The 21,559-nt window shown below is 37.2% G+C and overlaps 1 protein-coding gene across 2 annotated transcripts in view; it reads left to right on the top strand.

Moving 5' to 3' along the window:
• MAN2A1 (mannosidase alpha class 2A member 1) overlaps positions 1–8,962 on the top strand; it is a 127,800-nt gene extending 118,838 nt beyond the window's left edge. For both annotated transcript variants that reach the window (XM_055790276.1, XM_055790277.1), the window contains exons 21-22: positions 4,953–5,063; positions 6,003–8,962. In XM_055790276.1, the coding sequence (XP_055646251.1) occupies positions 4,953–5,063; positions 6,003–6,155 (264 nt within the window). In that variant the 3' untranslated portion in view covers positions 6,156–8,962. The remainder of the gene's footprint in view (positions 1–4,952; positions 5,064–6,002) is intronic.
• Positions 8,963–21,559: the final 12,597 nt, after the last annotated feature.

Genomic DNA, 21,559 nt, shown 5'->3' with positions numbered 1-21,559 from the left:
AACTTAGAAGAATTAGTTTACTTTTATTTTCTGTTAGTAGTTCAATGGCACATATATTCCTTCAGCCATGACTATTTCTTACTTTGAATTTCAAAATGTAATAACTCTTGATTTTTGTGGGTCTTGTGCCTTTGAAGAGTTAGGAGTAAGCTTTGTACTGAATTAAGTAAGTCTTCATGAGCATTGTATGTTCCACGCATCACTGTAAAATCTTTTCATTTGCCTCAGGCAGCTCAGCAGCACTTGTTTGCTTCAGCATGTCAGGTTTAGTGGCAGACCTTCATGAACATGTCCCCTCTCCCTTTTCAAGGCCTAAATGTCCCTTTGTATAATATGCCCATGACACCTGTGAAATGAAAGGCTGGCTCTGTGTCTGCTTTTTTGAGTTCAACATTACTACTCATAGGTGAATTGTATGATTTTATTTGGGCTATACCACTCCTGCTGGCTCAGTTGATATAAGATTGTTTGAGGCTATGATCTCTTCCCTGTCCCCAACTGTGTATTTCAATAATTACTTGATTGACAGCTCTTGAGCTTGCAGCATTACTTTATGCTTCAAAGTGAAAGTTATCAATAGTCGTAGGATAGGAGCACCATTGTTATAGATACAGAACATTTCTTCCCTACAGCAGAAGCAGTGCTATGCCTTGCAAATAATTGCTTGCATGCCAAAATGGCCTTTTAAAAATCTCCCCTCGGTTTCTGCTTCCTTTCTCTGTCTTCCATGAATGTGAATGACAAGTGTCATATTTCGGGCTGACACAATGCAAATTTTCGCAGAAACGTAGACTACTACTCCATTGCTTTAGCTGTTGAAGTTGATTTTCAAGAAATTATATCATTACAATTTCACATAAAAGGGTACCAATTTAAAATAAAGTATTATTAAGATTTAAAGTAGAAATCAGTATGCATGAAGATGGATTAAAGTATAAATGAGAAAAAACTTAAGGGAATTCCTAGTTTCACTTTAAACTCTGCTCCTCTTGGTGGGAAGAATATTGCTAGTGTTGTAAGATATGTGATCTTGTCATGGAAGAGTCCACTGCCTTAGGAATATGAAACTAAAGACATTTTTAATAAAGGTCCAGTTTTTACATTGACACAGATTTTATCTACTGTAAATAGACTGGACCTCAAGATTTTAAAACTGAGTATATTTGTCCCTTTGTACTAAATGTAAATACATATTTCTGTCATGTTGCTTGAACTTTTCAATGCATGTTTGTTAGATTATAGTAATCGGATTAAAAAGTGTTTAAATGGTTTTTCTTTCTCATTTAAATTTTAGCAATGTTGCCCTGGGATACAACTATGTGAACGCCTAGCAAAAATTTTTTTCCATCTCAAAGCCTCATGCAAGAACCTCATTTTATCTCTCTGAGATAAAAATCAAATTAGACTTTGTAGCCCTTCCAAGAAAGGCAGTCAGAGATTTGTTAGTAGTAAGGGAATTTTTGTCATACAACAATGTTGTGAAGTGTTACAGGATTAAGGATGTTGTTGTTTGTTGAAAATAGAGAAATCTGTCACAGGTTTTCATGCAGTTATCATGGTCACTTACAGAAGGTGTATTTGATGTAAATTGGGCTCTTCCTTGCTCAGGCATTCCTTAGGCTTGCATACACTTAATCTAGTTTACTTAGAGATGATGTAAGAATAGGTAAGTTAAAGTAGATTTGGAGACTGTGGCAACTTTACTCATTCTTACACCTGCTTTGATAATAGGTTAGAATAGCTTAATTTATTACACATGGATGCTATATGCATGTTAAAGCCCTGGGAATTCTAAAAGTTTGACTGCTGTATTGGAGATGTTTATACTTATCAAAGCTCTTTTCCTGAAGATGTCATTAATTGCTTATTACCTTGCTTTGTTAAATCTTTTGATTCTTAACAAAGATAATATTTAATTTTAAAAACTTAAGAAACTAAATATTTATGTCATCATTTGAAATGCATAGATGCATTATGCAGATTATAACAAGGTAATTCCAGTGTAATAGAGAAAGTGTTGATACCCATTACTGGCTTGTAATTTTTAACATCAGTTTACCCCATAGGAAGTCAGGCTTTTGCAGTATGAATTTTAGTATTTCACTAATCTGGTGTTTAGGCAGAGTATTATTTTGTGTGCATAAAAATGTCTGCTTTTAAGTGCAACACTGTCACATCAATCAGTGAAAGTGAAAACCAAGTCAGGTATTTCATAGTTGGAGACAGAAAGTAATTTTATCACATAATCATTATTACCTTACTTAATGTAGAAAGAGGTGCTACTGTTCCAATAAACAGGATAAAAAGCCATCAATGATATTAAGTACTGCATACTTGAATATGCTGACTGTAGACACCATTCGTTTGAAAAACCTGATATTAGGTGGTTATAAGCAAATGTTCATTAAACTCTTCTCAAACTGTTTTATTCATGATTTGTAAACTATGCAGTGTTTGCCTGTCAGTATTTTACTACAAAGTATCTAATTTCAATTGCAAATACCATTGGTAAATTTTTACTACTTTAAACTAGAAATTTACTTAAGAAACACTAATATTATCAGTTCACCATTTTTTATTTTCTCAGCAAGTATTTAATACTATGAATTTGTTGCACTATGAAGCTGTGTCATGCTGGGTTTCAAAGAAGCTGGTTCAAGCTGTTCCAAGATCATCTTTATTGGGAGAAAATTGGTTTGGGTCTGAAGCCTGTTAGATTGAGGTCTCTCTTGTTTGTTACACCTTCAACAGCTTAAAGCTTTAACATCATAAAGAGCTTAATGTTTGTTGGCATAGGTTTCTCCAAGGCAATAGATAATTAGTGAATCATAGAATCATACAATCATTTAGGTTGGAAAAGACCTTTAAGATCATTAAGTCCAACCATTAACCTAGGACTGCCAAGTTCACCACTAAACCATGCCTCTATGGACCACATCTACATATTTTTTAAATACCTCCAGGGATGATGATTCCACCACCTGTCTAGGCAGCCTGTTCCAATGCTTGACCATCCTTTCAGCAATGAAATTTTTTCGTAATATCGAATCTAAACTTCCCCTTGTGTAACTTGAGGCCTTTTATCCTATTGCTTCTTATCTGGGAGAAGAGACCAACCCCCACCTCACTACAGCCTCCTGTCAGGGAGTTGTAGAGAGTGGTAAGGTCTCCCCTCAGCCTCCTTTTCTCCAGGCTAAACACCCCCAGTCCCCTCAGCCACTCCTCATCAGACCTGTGCCCCAGCCCCTTCCCCAGCCCCGCTGCCCGTCTCTGGACACGCTCCAGCCCCTCAATGTCCCCCTTGCAGTGAGGGGCCCAAACCTGAACACAGGGTTCGAGGGGCGGCCTCACCAGTGCCCAGGGCAGGGGGACGGTCACTGCCCTGGTCCTGCTGGCCACACTGCTGGGGACACAGGCCAGGGTGCTGCTGGCCGCCTGGGCCCCCTGGGCACACTGCTGGCTCCTGCCCAGCCGGCCGTCACCCAGCACCCCCAGGCCCTTTCCCACCAGGCCCTTTCCAGCCGCTCTGCCCCAGCCTGTAGCGCTGCGTGGGGCTGGTGTGACCCAAGGGCAGGACCCGGCACTGAGCCCTGCCGAACCTCACACAACTGGCCTGGGCCCATCGCTCCAGCCTGCCCAGGTCCCTCTGCAGAGCCTCCTGCCCTCAGGCAGGTCAGCACTCCCCCTGCAACTTGGTGTCATCTGCACACTCACTGAGGGTGCACTTGATGCCCTTGTCCAGATCATCAGTAAAGATGCTAAACAGGCCTGGCCCCAGTACTGAGCCCTGGGGAACACCACTTGTGACTGGCTGCCAATTGGGTATAACTGCATTCACCACCACTCTTTGGGCCAGAAATGAACCTGCTCATGGCTGAGAATTTTGGGAGAAAGCACCAGTACAAAAACAAGCAAACAGAAATAAATTAGAGAAAAATAGGCCAAGGAGCTGGCATGATTGTTTATAGAACGGGCTTTTTTATGCCTTTATAATATATGTAATAAAGTGAAGAGCTGAAGAATGTAAAACAGCAGACAATAAATACATAAAGTAATGCATCACAGAAAATAAGTGACTAATGTGAGTGTAGTGGTAACAGCAGCTTGCAGCATGAAGGGTATCTTGTCACGTACCACTCCTGTGGTATGAAGGTAGCTTGCTTGCTGTGTTACTCTTGGTGTACAAGAGTGGTTTTCTACAGCTTGCCGTAAAACAAACAAAAAAATATTTTGTGTGTAAATCAAAGTTTCCCAGCCAGTTCTAAGCTAAGACTTTGTTTTCTGAAGTATATATCAAAAGAAGTTCCTGATTTGCATTTGTATGCTATCCTTGTGACGTTCATCCTAAGTGATTTCCATGATTTGGTCAAACTATGAAGCTGAGTTTGTGGGTTACTCTTTGATGCCTGTCGAGGCTCAAAAGCACTGTAAGTCTTATCTATAAATGTAAAAAAACCTTATTTGATATTTGTGTTCTAGTGTATGGTTTTGTGTACACCTTAAGCTGAGTTAGATTGTAGAGGGCAGCTCTGCAAAGTAGAAGCTTGAAAGAACAGAGTAACAATGACTATTTAAAACTAGCTATTTTAATTAGCATATGATTTCTAGTTTTATCTTGCTTTTGCCCTGTAATTTTTCTGGGAAGCCAATTAATACAACTATGATAGCTACACTTTGAGTGTGCACAGGTGCATCTATTGAGCCTTGAACTCCTTGCTTAACAACTTACATTTACATTCTGTAGTATTTTATGTTTGAACTCTCTGCTCTTTAGTTCTTTGTTTGGCGTTACAAACATTGAAAGAAACATGACTGTTCAATATAGGCTGAACATTATTTAAGGCATAAGTGGCTCTATTCACTGGCAATGGTAATGGTAATTTTATGAGATCCTAAAATATCTTTCTAGCTTCGCTACTTTCTGAGTAATCTTTTATTTTGTTTATTTTTAGGTAGATAATGAGCCATCTGATGAAGCTGCTCTGATTCTTCACAGAAAGGGATTTGACTGTAGATTTTCAAACAGAGACATGGGTCTGCTCTGTTCCACTACTCAGGGAAAGGTATACTGACATTTTATGGGTAGCTTACCTGACAAGTATCACAGAAACTCATATTTAAGTCAAATTATAGGTGAAGTCTAGGTAGTTATTTATCAAGAGTTACACTTTCAGGATAATAGTTAAGTTTACCTTGAAAGCTGCTTTCCATTTGATAAAGATATGGATCTGCTGGTGTGTGGGAATGACCGTGTAAGCATCAACAAGTAAACTTCTAGGTCAGTTTTAATCTCATTAACTTCCTGTAAATGTTGTTTTCATATAACATGGATCACTATTTCTCAATTTTTTAATAGCGTTTTAGAACTTTACTAAGTAAAAAGAGTCAAATTACATACTCTGAAATGTATTGAATATTATTAACATATTCACAAATTATGTGACTGTTATTTGAAAACTGTTGCTTATTAGAGTATGTCCTTTGTCTCCCCATGATCACTTACATGACCTGCACCGTTGCAAATACCTGAGCATTCTGCAATTGCTATAGAATTAATGTGATACATAAAATGTTCAAATACAAATTATATCACTTCATTCTGAGGAGTACAGATGGAGTAGATTGTTATGAATCTGTAGAAATTTTGTCATCAAATTTTGAAATAGTTTTGGGATGGGATTTTTCTTAAGCAGAAGAGTAAGTATGGTTTTGTTTAGAAACAGGAAGAGTTTTAGTCCAAATATTTCTGATCAGGTTTTTAGTATGTCTATTTAATTTATTTGCTTTGAAACGTGGCAAGTGAACACAGCCCAAAAAGATCTAATTTAGTATATAGCATCTGAGATGTGGTACTTAGAAATATTTGTGATCTTTGATGTAAGAATGGCTGCGCCAATGACCTATAAGGAGATGTATTGTTTGGATCATTGTTAGAGATCAGGTTGAAGTCAATGTTAAAAGGTATATACTGTATTTTCTAATTTATTTTTTTTTTCCCCTAGATAAAGGTGCATAAACTCTTCAACAAATTCAGAGTGGAAAGTCTTACACCTGCATCTTTATCTTTGATGCATTCACCTCCAGATGCCAGAAATACAAGTGAAATAAATATGAGTTCTATGGAGATTAATACGTTCCGGATTCGGCTAAGATGAAATCTGGCTTTAATACTCAGATAGAAGAGGAATCTGCAATTATATGTCCTCTTAAGTTTCACGTGCAATAAGAAGCACATTATTATTATTCCAGCTTCTGGATACTGTGAGAAAAACATGCATTCTATAATTTTTTGACAACACAGTGAAAAGCCATGTTGCAAGCAACTTTTTTTTGGTTTTGGTTGGGGTTTTTTTCTTTCCATAAAGTAGCAACATCAATATAAGTTAATGCAACAAGTTAAGAAATTTCTAAGGATGTTAACCTCTCAACAGCTTAAATCTCAGGTTAAATGCTAACTAATGACGTTTCTGGTGTTTTAATTTTCATAAAGAGGGGATTGGATTTTAAACAGCCTTCTTTGCTGATCCTTGATGAATTTATTTACAAATTATTCAGTATAGAAAGTCCTGATGCAGCTTGGAAATAAAATGGAATGAAATGTTCTTGTGTAAGTAGCTAATGTCCAAATATTTACAATCATTTATATAAATGACAATAATCTCAATTTATTCCACAATTAATTTCAATTTATTCAACACAAAGGGGATTATTAATTGTGGTAAAATGAAAGCCTGCAGTACTTGTGATAAGTGATGGTAGATTTTAATACTTCTACCATTCACCTGAGTTATGTACATAGGAAAACATGAACCTACAGAATAATTTTGCAATGGAAATGTTTAATAAAACGCCCATTTTGTTACTTGACACACTGGGATATGTGCAATTATTCCATTATCATGTCTGATGAGAAGTGTCCATAATCATCATGAACACAAGATTTTTTATAAAACTCATTTAGATACCGATGTTCTCTGAAATGAGTTTTCTATTTCAAGATTACCATATCAAGATTAATGTGCCTTATTTTTTTGATAAGTCTTGTTACAATTTTGGTGTCTATGTTAATGTTTTTGGGGGAAAGGTAGTTTATATAATACTTAAGCTGTGTATCTCCTATTTGACAATGCTGGCCACACTCTGATCTGTTTCCTCCTGCACCAAGTTTGTGCTATCTTATTCTGAACATTTTGACTATTTGAATGTATTAAAATGATGTCATAACATGAAACACAGACAAAAAAAGAATTACTGTACAATCTAAATTCACCTGCTTTCAAGGAAATTGAAACTTGATGCAGAGAGTTGATAGTAAGCAAGACGTAGTCTGCAAACCCATCAAAACATGTGCTTGCATGTCACAGACTGTGGTGACCTGTTAATTCAGAATCATGTGCCTATATTTTAAACATTTTTCAAACTTGCAACCTCACTTACATTGCCAGTGTTCATATTACAGTCTTTACAGACTGAAGAATGGAGTCTTACTTTTTGCTTTGTTTTCACATATTAAGTAATTCATATTTAGTGCTGAAGCCATTCAAGTGTGAAAAATACTTCCCTGAGTAGAGCTGCTGTTTACAGTTAATATATATAAACATGCACTTGAATATGGTCCCATTTCCTAGTCTTCATTTATCTTCATAACTTTCTTCTATCTCTTGCTTATATTTTACTTTTCCATACATCATTGCTTATCTCTAATACTAATGCATGAAAAGGCATCATAACTGGTAAAAAAATGTGCTATTTTCTAACTCTAATATTGCCTACCGTATTTAATTTCATTGTTGTTGTTCCACAGTGTATCAAATTATGTATCATGTAGCTACAGGCTATCTTAAAACAAAATGAAAGTGGAACTTTGATTTCATGCGTTGTCACAGGTTGGATCTCTGTTGAGATTGTGTAGATTTTGCTACTTAATTCAATCTACTGTGTGTTTTGTAATTAATGGAATACTTAGTAGGATCTCGTGCAAGTTACATCAAGAATGTAAGAACCACTAACCACAAAGGGAAGAATCAGTTGGATCCAGTAAATGGATGTTTTCATGCAATAAACATGTACTGTAACTTTCCTTAGCTGTAGTATTTGAAAATACTACTTTTTGCTGGAACTCAAATCTTGGTAGACTTGCCAGCAGAAATTTCTTACAACATTATTTTGTTGCATCTTCAGCGTTAAAATGCTTCAGAGACTTTTATGTGACTGTATAAGAGTGTTCAAAATCTTATTTCAGTTTTGTTAGGCAGAAAAGTAAAATTTTGATGCAATAAAGTTTTAAAGTATCTTGCCTGTTGGAATTGCTTCCAAAAGATGTTTCATACAGCATTTGGTCTTTTCTTTTATCATCAGCTGTACAGTCATGATGCCTGAATCTTCTTTAACCAGCAGATTTAATCTTTGTTCCTTTAATTTACATTTTTTGTGTAACAGAAGAGCCTTCAATTTGGGATCCTTTACTTCAAAACTCCACTCAAATTCTAATAATAAATTCTACTTTAATTGGTTCAGAATGTGGCTGTCAATGGATTTGGATTTTTTTGCTTTTGCTTTTTTCCCCAAGAGCTCTTTAATGAGTTCTTACATGGATATTTCAATTAAGTTCTGTGCATTGGCCATCTATAATTTAATCATATTATTTTCTTTTTTTGTATCCGCTGGGTTTGTAACTACTGGTTAAGAGAACCAATCTTACCTTCTTACCTTCTGCTATGGTTTCAAAGGCAATGCTGGGTAAGAAATAGTTTTAAAAACTTGTGATTATTTTCCATACCAGAGTTGTGCTGAATTTGTTGTTACATTCCTTTATCTTAAATGTCTTTGGTTTACTTCCTCATATTGTCTGAAACAAACTGATTTCAACTGAAGGTTTTTTGATACTTTCTCTTGGAAGGTTTTATATCTTATGGGGATATGTAAAATAAGATCTCTAATAAAAGATAATGTTATTGTGAAATGTGGTCAGTGTCATTAATGTCTTAGCCAGCTAATTTAAATTTGAGAGACAGAGAGAAACAAGCATGCCTTCTTTGAGAAGGTTGATAGATCAATAGCTTTTGGGAATTACAATTACTTGCAGTGAGATGAACTCCAGATGAAAGATGCAATCTATTTCACAGTCACCAAACAGAAGATGATAGATGCTAACTTCAGAGACATAAACATGTGATTGCACGGTGTGGGAAGGGAATGAGTAACACTTCTCTCAGGTAAGGAACCTTGCCCTGACTTAGCAGAAAACAGCTGTGAAATTCTAGAATTCTTTTTTGACTTGAACTAATCTCATTTCTCTTTTAAGCATTTGAGAGTAATGGAATGGAAGCTGTTCTTGTAAATTAAATTAACAAACACACCCTTAGAAAATAAAGTCAAAATAACAGTTCAACTGCAATTAGAATGAACACTTTTAAGAAAATAATATAATGCTCATATAATGTGCTGTAATTACATATGACATGTTGAACAGAAATAGAGGCTTTACAGGTTTGCTTCCCAAAATGCTGATGGAGCTTGAGCCTAATCAGTTGCAAAGATTGTATAAATTTCACTCAGTGCCTGAAGCTATTTGATGTTGGACTCAATAGTCTTAGCTGTAAGCATAAATATATATACACATCCTATGTAAATCTCTGTAATTTTAAAGCTGATGTTTCAAGATTAGAAGTATGTAACATCTAACTGCAGCAGGCACCAAGGGGTATGGGTCCAGTTTAAAGCACCCCTTCATCTTTTTAAGATCATCCTACTTTGGAATCCGTATAATCATCTGGACAGAACATGTTCCACTAATTTTGGTTACCAATAAAGTAATCTTTTACTTTTTGAGATTAAACTAACTCTATGTGATGTACCAGCTGTCCATCATGTTGTAAAATAACAGGTGCTAGATCTCTCTACACATCTTTACTAATACTGACACTGAAATACATTGCTCGGATTTAACAGGTTATCTGACTTGTGCTGAGTTGTATACATGATAACATACAAAATGGATTCTGTTTTTCAAAATTGCAAAATTCAGAAGTGGTCCTATTTGGTTTAGGATAACTACTGTGTCATAATGTTAAGAATTTGCAACAGCAAAAATCACCCAAAGGTATTGTCTTCTAAAAGAGGGAATGTATGAAAAAAATTAATACATTATTTAGAATAAGCTCAGTTCATTGGCGAACTGCCCGCCCCTACCTACCAAAACCCATCCCCCCACCACACATCCACCCGCCCCTACTGTTGGGATTTTCAGGTAGTGTTCTTACTGATACAAATTTTCTCTGTCTCCAAACATTTCTGTAATTTACCTGCTTATCTGTAACGTACCTTTTTAGAAGTCCTGAATATACTCAGAATTAATTGATCTGTCTTCATCGGGCAATAATAAATCAGACTTTTTGTTAATGCCCACTGTTACAGCTATTCACATCAACCTGTTTGCATCAATGAGAAACGAAGTCTATAATTTCTTATGTGGTTTGGGCTGCTTTCTCTTGAGTTCTGTTAGATGTTTCCTAACTATTTTCCAGAAGCAGGTATGCATGAATCCTATAGATGTAACCAGTTTGAAAAAAGGTATCTCTAGTTCATGTAACTTGTGTGTACAAATCTCAGCAAGAATGGGATGCAACCCAACTCGTTCTGAAGAAATTAGCCTTTTTACAGCTTGCTTTTGAGAACTGAAATCCCTTTAAACCATAGGCTTTGTACTGGAAGAATTTCTTGCAAACAGTGAAACAAAATTGTTTGCAATTTTTCAGTGAATACTGACTTGAACTCAATACTAAAGATTTCTGCATAGTAACTCTTTTGTAGTATTGCAAAAAATGAGCAATTATATCTATTACATTGTTCTAGGCAAAATACCTGAAACTGCTAGGTTCTGCCATCCTTTAAGACAGTGAGAGTAGCAAAGCTGTTTCGGAACGTGGACAGCTGGAGGATTTCCAGGAAAGAGAGCAAAATTACCTGGAATCACAGAGGAAGTCTCTTGTTAGAACACAAGTTTTAGGGATATTGAGAAATCTAGCCATAAAACAACCAGACAGTCAAGTCACATTGAAGAGAGAATCAGCAACCTGATTGTGCTAGATCATAAAGTTGCCTGGAAAACAGCAGATACTAAAGATTTGGCCAACTTTGAATTTAATAACAGAAAAGAGCTTCAAAGACTTCAGCAGTAAGATGTGCTGATGAAAGAAAATGAGCAGTTCTAGATGACAGTGAAGGTGAGTTTTTTGATGATGCCAGTTAAATACTATCAGCAATACTGTACATTTATAGCAGTTCTTCTCGAGGTCCACAAAAGCTTGAGGAGGAGAAGGCAAATTGTCCCAGTCCAATTCATGCAAAAGTCCTATATCCTTGAGAAAATTCCTTGGTGACTGACTTGGCTTAATTCAGTGTGGTGGCGAGAGGAACAGATGTGAAAAGGAAGAAAAAAAAAATAGGCCTGGTAATGACATTGTGTAGTTCTGCTAGGGACTGGAGCTTCTCGTATGAGGAGGATCTGAAAGAGCTGGCAGTGTTCAGTCTGGAGAAGAGAAGGCTCACGGGGCAGGGGGGAATCTTATCGATGTAATATAAATATGTGAAGGCAGGGTGCAAAGAGGATAGAGCCAGGCTCTTGTCATGGTGCCCATTGACAGCACAGGAGACATTGGGCACAGACTAAAACACAGGTTCTTCATATACATCAGGAAACACTTTTTCACTGTGAGGGTGACAAAGCACTGGAACAGGCTGCCCAGAGAGATTGTGTTATCTCTGTCTTTGGCAATACACAAAAGCCATCTGGACGGGTCCTAGGCACCTGGCTGTAGAATGGCTCTGCCTGAGCAAAGGTTTTGACTAGATGGCCTCCAGAGGTCCCACCCCGCCTCAGCCGTTCAGTCATTCTGTGCTGCTTTGTGGCCTATTCCTGCGCAGGGGAAGGAAGGCCTCATTAGATAACCAGAACTTGCATGAGATGCGTGTTTGAAGATGTGAGGCCAAAGATGATAGTTGAAAATTGAGAGAAGGCATAATCTTTATCAGAAATGTTTTTCCTGGTTCACTGTGCAGTACTGAACGTTTCCAGGAAAAAAAAGAGAAGTTGGCAAATTTGGTGAATTTGGACTTGCAGTTTACAATGTCTAATGGAGACAAAATACATCCTAAGTAAGCCATGCTGTCTGAATCACTGAATTCAGTGTACTGAGAAACAGCTTTGCAAACAAATTACTTTTGTTCACAAAACTCTTTGTTTAATACCTCTGACAGTGAAAAGTATCATTTTGTCCCATATGTTTTGAATCATTTATAACAGTAACCCATTCCAAACTAAAATAAATTAAACAATACGAGTTTAACAGAAGCAATTCAGATAACAATTGTGTCAAAAGATTGAATACAGCTGTTACAAATGTGTCAATTCTGAATGGAGCAGGCTAATAAAAGTCCTTCACCCAAATAAAGAATTATGGTTTGCACGCCAAAAGGCAATTGTCTATTTTGACAGTGCCAAAATAAGTCCCATTGCTTTTGCTTATATCTTAGTAAATGAACTCTACTGGCTTGGCTAGTAGGCATGAGGAAGAAACTGTGAAAGCTCAAATATAACTCCAAGGCAAACTTATTCAATGGTTTTGGCACAGAAATACACAATCTAGTGACCTAATTGGTCTCCAAATAGACAAAATGAGCTGTGAATTCTCATTCATCAGAAACTTGGACTTCAGAATATGAGGCAAGTTGCTAGTAGTTGGGTTGAGTTGGGTTTTAATATAGCTAATAAATGTCTAATCACTTCTAGGAAAGGTGCCTTACAAATTGAGTTTGTGGAGGTTCATCTTTAAAGATATGGTTTAAGGGATTTGTGGACTGTGAAAACACAAGACTGTCGGTATGAACAAATGTGCAGAAATGTACATAATTTCAAAAAAGATTTTATTTTAGCCACACAATCAACAAAAATGAATTTCCAAGGGCAAAATCAGAACTGAAAACGCTCAGAACTGCATAATTTCTCAGGCAGACATAGATGGAAGTAGTTTTGTTGGACTTTGATCCTATTATACATCATCTGCTTGAGGATTTGCCAGTTTTTCAGAACTCTTTTATGGATTAGGTGAGAAACACCAGTTTATGTTCTAGTGGTCAAAGTTTGGAAAGTTGTGGTGGCTGTTGATGCCCTCAGCTACCCATTACTGTTTTTACACTGGACAAAAGTTTGGGAACATAGAAGTTTTGCAAATCTGATTTCCATATTACAAAAAAATCTAAAATCTACTTTAGGAATTCATTGAGAGAACTGAGTATATAGATATTTTCCTTACTGTTTGTATCATTATTACTATGGGAGAAAGTGTATTTACTGTAGAGATCTTTGGTCTAATTGAATGGACAAGTAACTACTTGCTAATCAGCATATCTGAAATTCTATTATATAAATTTTGAATTCAGACTTTGTTGAATCACTGCCCTTCAGGAAAACAGGAATAAGTTTACTGTGGAAAAGATTTGGTTTGCTCTGGAAAATGAGATTTGTGTCTATGTTCTAATGATTAGAAGAAAAATAAATATTCCCATTTCCACTGTTGGGAAAGGAGTATAGGAGAGCAGGATTGCACTCAAAGACAGCAGGGGGTTTTTAAAGTAAAGAGGCAATTAAGCACAGTTATAGAACTGGCAAATCAACAGGCAAGCACCCATCCTAGAAACACAGTTCACCTTCAAGTCCACAATAAATTGTTCCTGATTGCAGAAAGTATGCTTGGATTTCAAATGTTAACAATTCCACAGGAGAGAGGAAAGCCAACTGATGATCAGAGCATGACTCCAGTGCTTATGCTGGGAAGAGGAAGCTTTTAAGATTATGTCATTATTTTAAATTGTTGGGCAGTCTGCAGTTCTAAAAACTTCAGTTAAAGTAAGAGAGAATTTATCTGGGGAGAAAGGAAATTTGGCAGTGTAAAACACACAGAAAATGGGACCAAGTGAGTCTCTAGCCAAGACTAGCTCAGTGGAGGAGCAACTAAGTACATTGCTGTTAATATTTCTGAATTGCATAAGAGGTATGAGACTTAACAAGTAGAAGGAAAAGTTTATAGTTACTGTACATCTTTGCATCTATGACAGACCAAGAGAGAAACATGAACCTATAGTGTTTTGGCAAGTAGAGATATTTGGAATCTAAAAATTCATATTATCTTAGTAAACTTGCAGTCTTCTACTGGATTTGGGTGGGACAGTGGCAATCGACGATAACTTTTGTAAGCTAATGCTATAAAGATGAAATCAGTCTACAGCATCTGGTTGCTCAGCAACAGTCAGTAGCAACCTGGCTGGCACACAGCAACATTTCTCATAGCTGGGCATCAACAGACAACCCTACAAAACTCTTGTTTGGAGGTCTTGGAAAGCACAAATAGATTCTGTCATGTGGATGGTGTATGGATCCTGCCAACTCAAACTGATAATAGTTTCACTTTGAGCAGAGAAAATCTGATAACTTCTGACAAGCCAAATGAAGAAGCTCTTTAGAAAAAGTGGATATTTGATTTGTTTCATTATGAGAAGAAAAAAAAAAAATACAAGCCCTTATCTGACAAAGGAAGAGATCCTATGACTATTCTGACTGGTGTAGCAAATTAAAGTGTAAATTGAATGTAGGTCTCAAGGGTTTACCTAAATTTCTTCATTAAAGTCTGATTAATGAGTTTTCTATCATAAAGGCAACACTACTAAAATCCTCAGTTTTGATGTTTTAGCTAAGGAAATGCTGTAAAAGCCTTGTGCCTGTGAATTAAAACAGAAAAGACAGAAAAAGCAGATATTTGAAAAACACAGCATTCCTCAGATTTACTTTGAAAGATGTCTTACACTAGTGGCTGGAGGCAGAAAGGAATATTGAAAATAAGGACTGAGACGTGGGACGTGTCTATCTATGATATAAGGGACCAGTGCATAAGGCAGAGGACATGTTTGATGTGTTTGTGGTAGACTTTGTCATAAAGCAGAAGCATGAAAAGTGTTCAGTAGTTTCATGCAGGAGGATATTCCATACTGACTAGTGTGGAAAGGCAAACTTTAGCCACAGTAAGCCAGTTTCTGTCTTGGTTCTTTGCTTCCAGGCAGTACATAGGTCTTCTGCAGAGTGACTCAGAGAAGAAGTCTGCTCTTAGGTGCACTGAAGCATTCCCTGCACAGCCCCCTCTCATTCTCATGCTTGTATACAGGTGCTTATAGGGAGATTAATCCTCTGGGGCTCAACTTTATCTTTTGGAGTATCATCTCATATCAAGACATCAAATAGATTGGACATAGAAGTCTTTGAATCAAAAGGATATATATAAAAAAAAAAGATTTAAAAAAGGGTTTAAAGTCAAAAAGCAAAAAGAGATTTTTTTGAAGGCTATGATATAACAATTTAGTGTCAGTGAAGACTCCAAGATCAATGCTAGAATATAGGCTGTATTAACTAAATATATGCATGTACCTTCTATCTCACCAGGTTGTGTTGTGGCTGAAAGTTGCTGCAATGGCTTTTTTTTTTTTTGTCTGTGAGCTCAGTCTCCCTGTTGCAGATGAAAAAAATCATAGTTTTTCATTCAGAACTTGTTTTAATTAAAGCACGGGAGCATTTCATTTAATATCACCCAAGGGCAGTAAGTAGAGTGACTATGACCTGCATAATGCTAGATCTTTGATTTACACCAAAACACCAGATTCCCTATAGGTGCCATGTTGGCTGGTACTGCAAGTAAAATGCTCCTGTGAGATTTGGTGGCTGAAAAGCCAGGAGGTCATGGTGTAGGTTCACATCACTCTTTGTGGGGTTTCTTTCTCCAGGAAAGAATCCCAACACATCTGCTTACACACGAGGTTTACCCAGGTGACACACAGGTGCAGGGCCGACAGTGACCAGCACTACAGAGGAAGCGAAGAGGATGCCAGCACCCCTGCCCTTGGCACACCACAGAGGGCAAAGCAGTGGTGCCACACAGGCAGGTGCCACTCAGGATCTGGAAAGCAGAGATTGCTGAGTTGGAAGCTCAGCTGGCAGCTACTTCCCACTGACTTGTTAAGGCACCAAGGTTCAGTGCTAGCCAGCAGTTAGAATTAGCATCGTTGGGTTGGAAGGCTGGTAGGACTCTGTCATACTAAAAGTGGGAGAAAAGGTACTTTCCTTTAAACCTAACATGGTACTGTGTATAACTCCCATGAGAAAGGAACAAATGACTCAAGAGTCCCATCTTTTAAATTAAACACTTTCAGTCTTCTTAATACTTCCTGAGGTTTTGTATTCTACAAATGTTGGTAGATTATAGTACAGGATTGTTGCATCTACGGTCTCCCAGAAGCCTTTTCAAATGCATGTAATCTACTAAAATAAGAAAGGAAATGAATACATGGTTAAAAACCATGTAGCTGTTAGGTTATTTAGTGAGGTGATTACAATGATCTTTTTTCAATTTACAGTTCTGTATACTATAGTCCACAGATACATGTATTTTGTTTGTGTTTTGAGTTTCAAGAAATAGTTTTATATAGTTTTATATAGTTTTATACTATTTGGAAAACAAAATAGTTACTCAACATAAACACTGAGAGACAACTGTTTGGAATGGATGATTTTTTAATAAAGAAAATAAAGAAAGGTTTTATTTTTATATAATATTTGTACAGTGCTTCACATTGTTAAAAATTAGAATACCTTTAAATTAATTAATGCACAAATCCATTTATCTGAATATTTTTCCTAGCAATTCGTATGAATGAATCAATAATTTAGAGATGCAATCATTAACAAGGAATATTGCACCTCTGGCTTAGACACAGATTGTTATCACCTATCTCCTAGAATATAGGCAACAGGAGCATTCACATCGGAATCTTGTTGCCATGACAATGGCTTTGGTCTCTCTTTTGTGCTTGGAAGAGCTTGTATTCTTTTCCAAGCCTGACGCTCAGCTTGCTCTTCCTGCTCCATATTCCTTACATGAAGGAAGGTAAGATAAGGTTAATAGAAGAGTAACAACAAACAGGATAAGAAAACATGTTTGATTTTAAGTATGCCTTCAAATACAATTGAGGGAAAGTTGTGAATGCAGAATTTCTTAAAATGTAGGCTACATACAGCCCAGCTTGTCTGACTATACATCTCTGCTTTTATAACAAGGGTAATACAGTTCAGTGGAGGATACAAGAATTTTGATACTGTTTTCACTGTAATTTAGGACACAATGACGTTTGTGTCTGAAGCCAGCAGGACAAAATATAATGTCATTTACATTCCTGAAGCCCTACGAGTCAGTGTCCTGGTTTTGACACTTGAGACAACAGAGAACTTTGGTGTTCCAGCTCACTTTCTCTCACTATTTAAACATTTGTGTTCAACTGCACAAGCAATCAGCTAGGGTGGCAGCATCCTCACTTAATCTGAAAAAAACATGTCTCCAATCATTCCCCTGCTAGTTACTCCAAGGCTGTAAATACAGTTGTGAGTTTAGGATGGAAAGTGTCACCACTTCTTCGTCACTGGCTTAAAAGTTTCTGTTTCAGTGTCCTGTACCTCTTAGCAGGTAGTGTAACACTCCTCTGGCAAATAGTCTTCTACATAGCGCCATTCAGTAGATGTAACACTGTTACAGTCCTTTCAGTAGCAAATACCAGTAATTCTCATAGACTTGGACCACATGAACATCTTGCTTTTCATCAGTCATTCTACTAGAAGCTGTATGCCTGGTTTTCCAACTTTTTATTATCGCTTGGCACACCTTTTCTGAGAATGTTGCACAAAGTAAACCACGTATGTAAAAACTTCTCACCTAATTTAGGTATAAAACATCATGGGAAGTGTTCCAGAGTTTAAGAATAATAATCAGTGCTTGCAGCTATCACAGTGGGATGTTAGTTGCTGGATTCACAGAGATGATGCATAATATAAATGCAACACCATTAACCTTCTGTTCACATCCGATAAAAACAGAACAATCTAGCTTCCAAACCACTTTAATATTGCTGTATCTGACTTCCTAGCTGTAGAAATAGAGCTGAAAAACATAGTTTGCAGTAATAAAGCCAGAAAGACCTTACGTGTTGTCATCATAGCCACTTCCATTATAAAAAGTCAGTTCTGGTTCAAAGAAAGTTGGGAACATTTTGCCCATCCATTCAGTGTGCTGCAAACGTTTCTGTCATTTGCTGTGTTGGAGAAGTGGTATGTCGGGATGGCTAGTTGTATTTTTTTCCAAAATTAAGTCTGATGTGAGATGTTACAAATTGCAGAATGGGAATGCGCGGCCCCTCAAAGAAATGAGGTGCTGACAGTATTGCCCTTTTAGCATGAAGGTGTTCTTGGCTTTTTCTGGGTTCAGACCATATTGTTATCCCTTTATGGAAAGATCCCATTCTTTCAAGATGACATAGCCATCCATTGCTGACTTTGTTGCATGCAATTTAAAATTGCTCATGTGCTGACTTTGGCAGCTGTGCTGGAGGTTGCACTGTGGGTTAGGTTGTCATGCAAGTGGCCGGAGGTGAGTATGTCCTTACCCTGAAGATAAGGATAAACCTGTGAGAAGCCTCAGGTCACCTTCCAGAGGGCTCTGCCAGTTTGCTCTTCACATCAGACAGTAATGAGTGTAAATTATAAATGCTCAACTATTTCAACCAGTCCTTTGTGATTCTGGGATTCTCTAGCTGCAGACTGACAAGACTATCTGAACTGGTCTTAAAATACATACGTGGTCTTGAATTTCCTCTCTGGATGCCTGCTGGAATTTCTAGGTATTCTGATGAAGACGTGCCATTCTTAAGTTTAAGGGCTGGAGGGGTAAGAAAGCTGTAAGCGCCCACAATTCAGTCTAGCTGTCTCATCAACTTAATTCTCATTATTCATTCAGCTTTTCTAATGTGTGCTTTTCAGGGAGTCTAATTCTGCTAATCTCCCTTATGAACACTAGAGGAAATCACACTGTAAAAGTGATGTAGGGCTTTCCCACAGAATACTTTCTAGCAAAAAAGAATATATTTCTTGCAAATCATTCTGTTGATCCAGAACATACCTTAGAGGTTACAAAGAAGTAATTTTAGATAAAATCAGCAATAGTTATCTAATAAACATTCTTATGTGGATGTTAATTTCTAGTAAGATAAACAAGGTAACAGGAATGCCACACTTAGAGGTAACTTTCAGGACGTTTGTTTCCAGTCAGACAGTGGTGTTAGGAAAAAGGACATAAGACTTTGAATTTTAAGAAATGTTCCTCCTCTATGTGTCAAACAAATACTGCCCCTATTCCAGTATACAAAGCTCTTCCATCTCTGTCATCCTGTCTGTACCAGAAGGCCAGCTATACAGAACTTGAAAAGCACTGATGCTTTTGATGACTCATTTTACTCTTCCCTTTATTAGAATATTCCACTTTTAAAGAGTAGAATTACTTAAGACTCTCCAGAACTAAAAGTATATTGACACCTATCATGAACCTTGGTATTTTTTCTTATTGCCTTTGTGAATAGTATCTGTTAATATCAAGCTGTTAGACAGTGGAGCTGTAATTTTTTATCAGTGCAGGCCAGAATATTGCCTGTTGTAGATGACAAACCACATCTGTTCCATAGCTGGGAATACACAGAGCTGCTCTAGAGTTGCAAGGGAATGGGGATAATATTGCGAACAAATGTGCATATGCAGCACAACTGTGGGAGGCATTTTTGTTTAAATGGTTAAGTCAGAGGTCCAAATTTTCCTACATCTAGATGAATATTCAAAGGAGATATTTGTCTATGAATATTTTCCTGGGATCAAAGTTTCAAAATATATAAAATTTAAAATATATACAAATACCTGGATGCCCTCACTTCATTTTCTCTTGTGGCTGTTGAAAAAAGGTGAAATAAGAAAAATTATGTGAGCTGGACTGGAAATATAAGCCTGCTATGTGACTTCCAGGAAGGTTTTTATTCAATGTGGAAATATGATTAAAAATATGTGGGCGCTTACAGCTTTCTTACCCCTCCAGCCCTTAAACTTAAGAATGGCACGTCTTCATCAGAATACCTAGAAATTCCAGCAGGCATCCAGAGAGGAAATTCAAGACCACGTATGTATTTTAAGACCAGTTCAGATAGTCTTGTCAGTCTGCAGCTAGAGAATCCCAGAATCACAAAGGACTGGTTGAAATAGTTGAGCATTTATAATTTACACTCATTACTGTCTGATGTGAAGAGCAAACTGGCAGAGCCCTCTGGAAGGTGACCTGAGGCTTCTCACAGGTTTATCCTTATCTTCAGGGTAAGGACATACTCACCTCCGGCCACTTGCATGACAACCTAACCCACAGTGCAACCTCCAGCACAGCTGCCAAAGTCAGCACATGAGCAATTTTAAATTGCATGCAACAAAGTCAGCAATGGATGGCAATTTGCGCTGGCCAGCAGGATGGTGGTGGAAGAGTATAGTTAATATCATATATATTAGAAAATGAATGGAAGCTAAAATGGTAATGTATGCAAGTATTGTACATCATTTACCTTGAGATTCTGCTCTTCAGCAGCCCAAGCATCCCTCAGCTATCATTTGTATGTACTGTAAATTTAGCTGGTGTGTCATGAAATGCTGTGTTCTGCATTTGTTTACCAATCATACAATTTGGAAGCTACCCAGTTCCAAAAGGCTATAGAATAGCCAATCAGTGGAGTAAAAAACCTTTGTGTTATAGGTTCCTTGAATGTTTGCATCTGGGATAATGACAGAAACTGATAATGTGATATTAAGATATATAACAGACAATTCTTAGTTACCCAAGAATTACCTTCTACTAGACTGGTGATTTTTTTCCCCCCATCAGTAAAATTTACAGAATATGGCTAATCTTTGGTGCCAAAGGGGTTTCACCTAGAAATAACCAGGGCTTATCACTTACTCTTCTTGTCTGATTTGATGGTCTGCTTAAGTTGTGGTGAAAAAGTTAATTTTTTAATTCACTTAAAAGCAGATGACCCCTTCCGGTAGCATTCTCTAACATTGCTAGAGAACACATTAGATCCTGACTTGCTGGTGCATGACCAACACCCAAAAGCGAGCTGGTATGTATCAGCCTGGTATCACCTGCCTAGATGGCTGACCCTGCTTCATTCTACAGGGTCTGCATAGTTCAAAGATGTCCTTTTGCACTGTGACATCCTTCAGTTCTTCGTAACTGCTTGCTTTCTTGAAACTGCCTGTCATCAGTATTGAAATTGATGCCACACTTTCTTTTCTTTCTTCAGGTTTTCCAGGTTTTCCTAATTCTTGAATGCTGTTTCTTGACTTTTTTTTTTTTATATGTTTGGTTTTGGGGGTTTTTTTTTCCCACAGTTTTATGTTTGGCACCAGCCATTTATAATAGACAAGCTCAACAATAAGGTCAAGCTTTCAAAGAGGTGCTAGATAGCATGAACAAGTCCCTATTTTTTGTGACAAAAACTCTGCATAACATTTTTTGGGGGGAGACTGAGAGCAACCCATAATTCCTAACAAATGGGTTTAAAAGAGTAAGTCATTGCTAGGCTACCCAGGAGATTTTGGGAATCT

Source organism: Falco peregrinus, chromosome Z, assembly GCF_023634155.1.
Source record: "Falco peregrinus isolate bFalPer1 chromosome Z, bFalPer1.pri, whole genome shotgun sequence".
Taxonomy (NCBI): Eukaryota; Metazoa; Chordata; class Aves; order Falconiformes; family Falconidae; genus Falco; species Falco peregrinus.
Note: the sequence above shows the minus strand (reverse complement) of the source record. Positions and strands in the feature narration are given on the sequence as shown.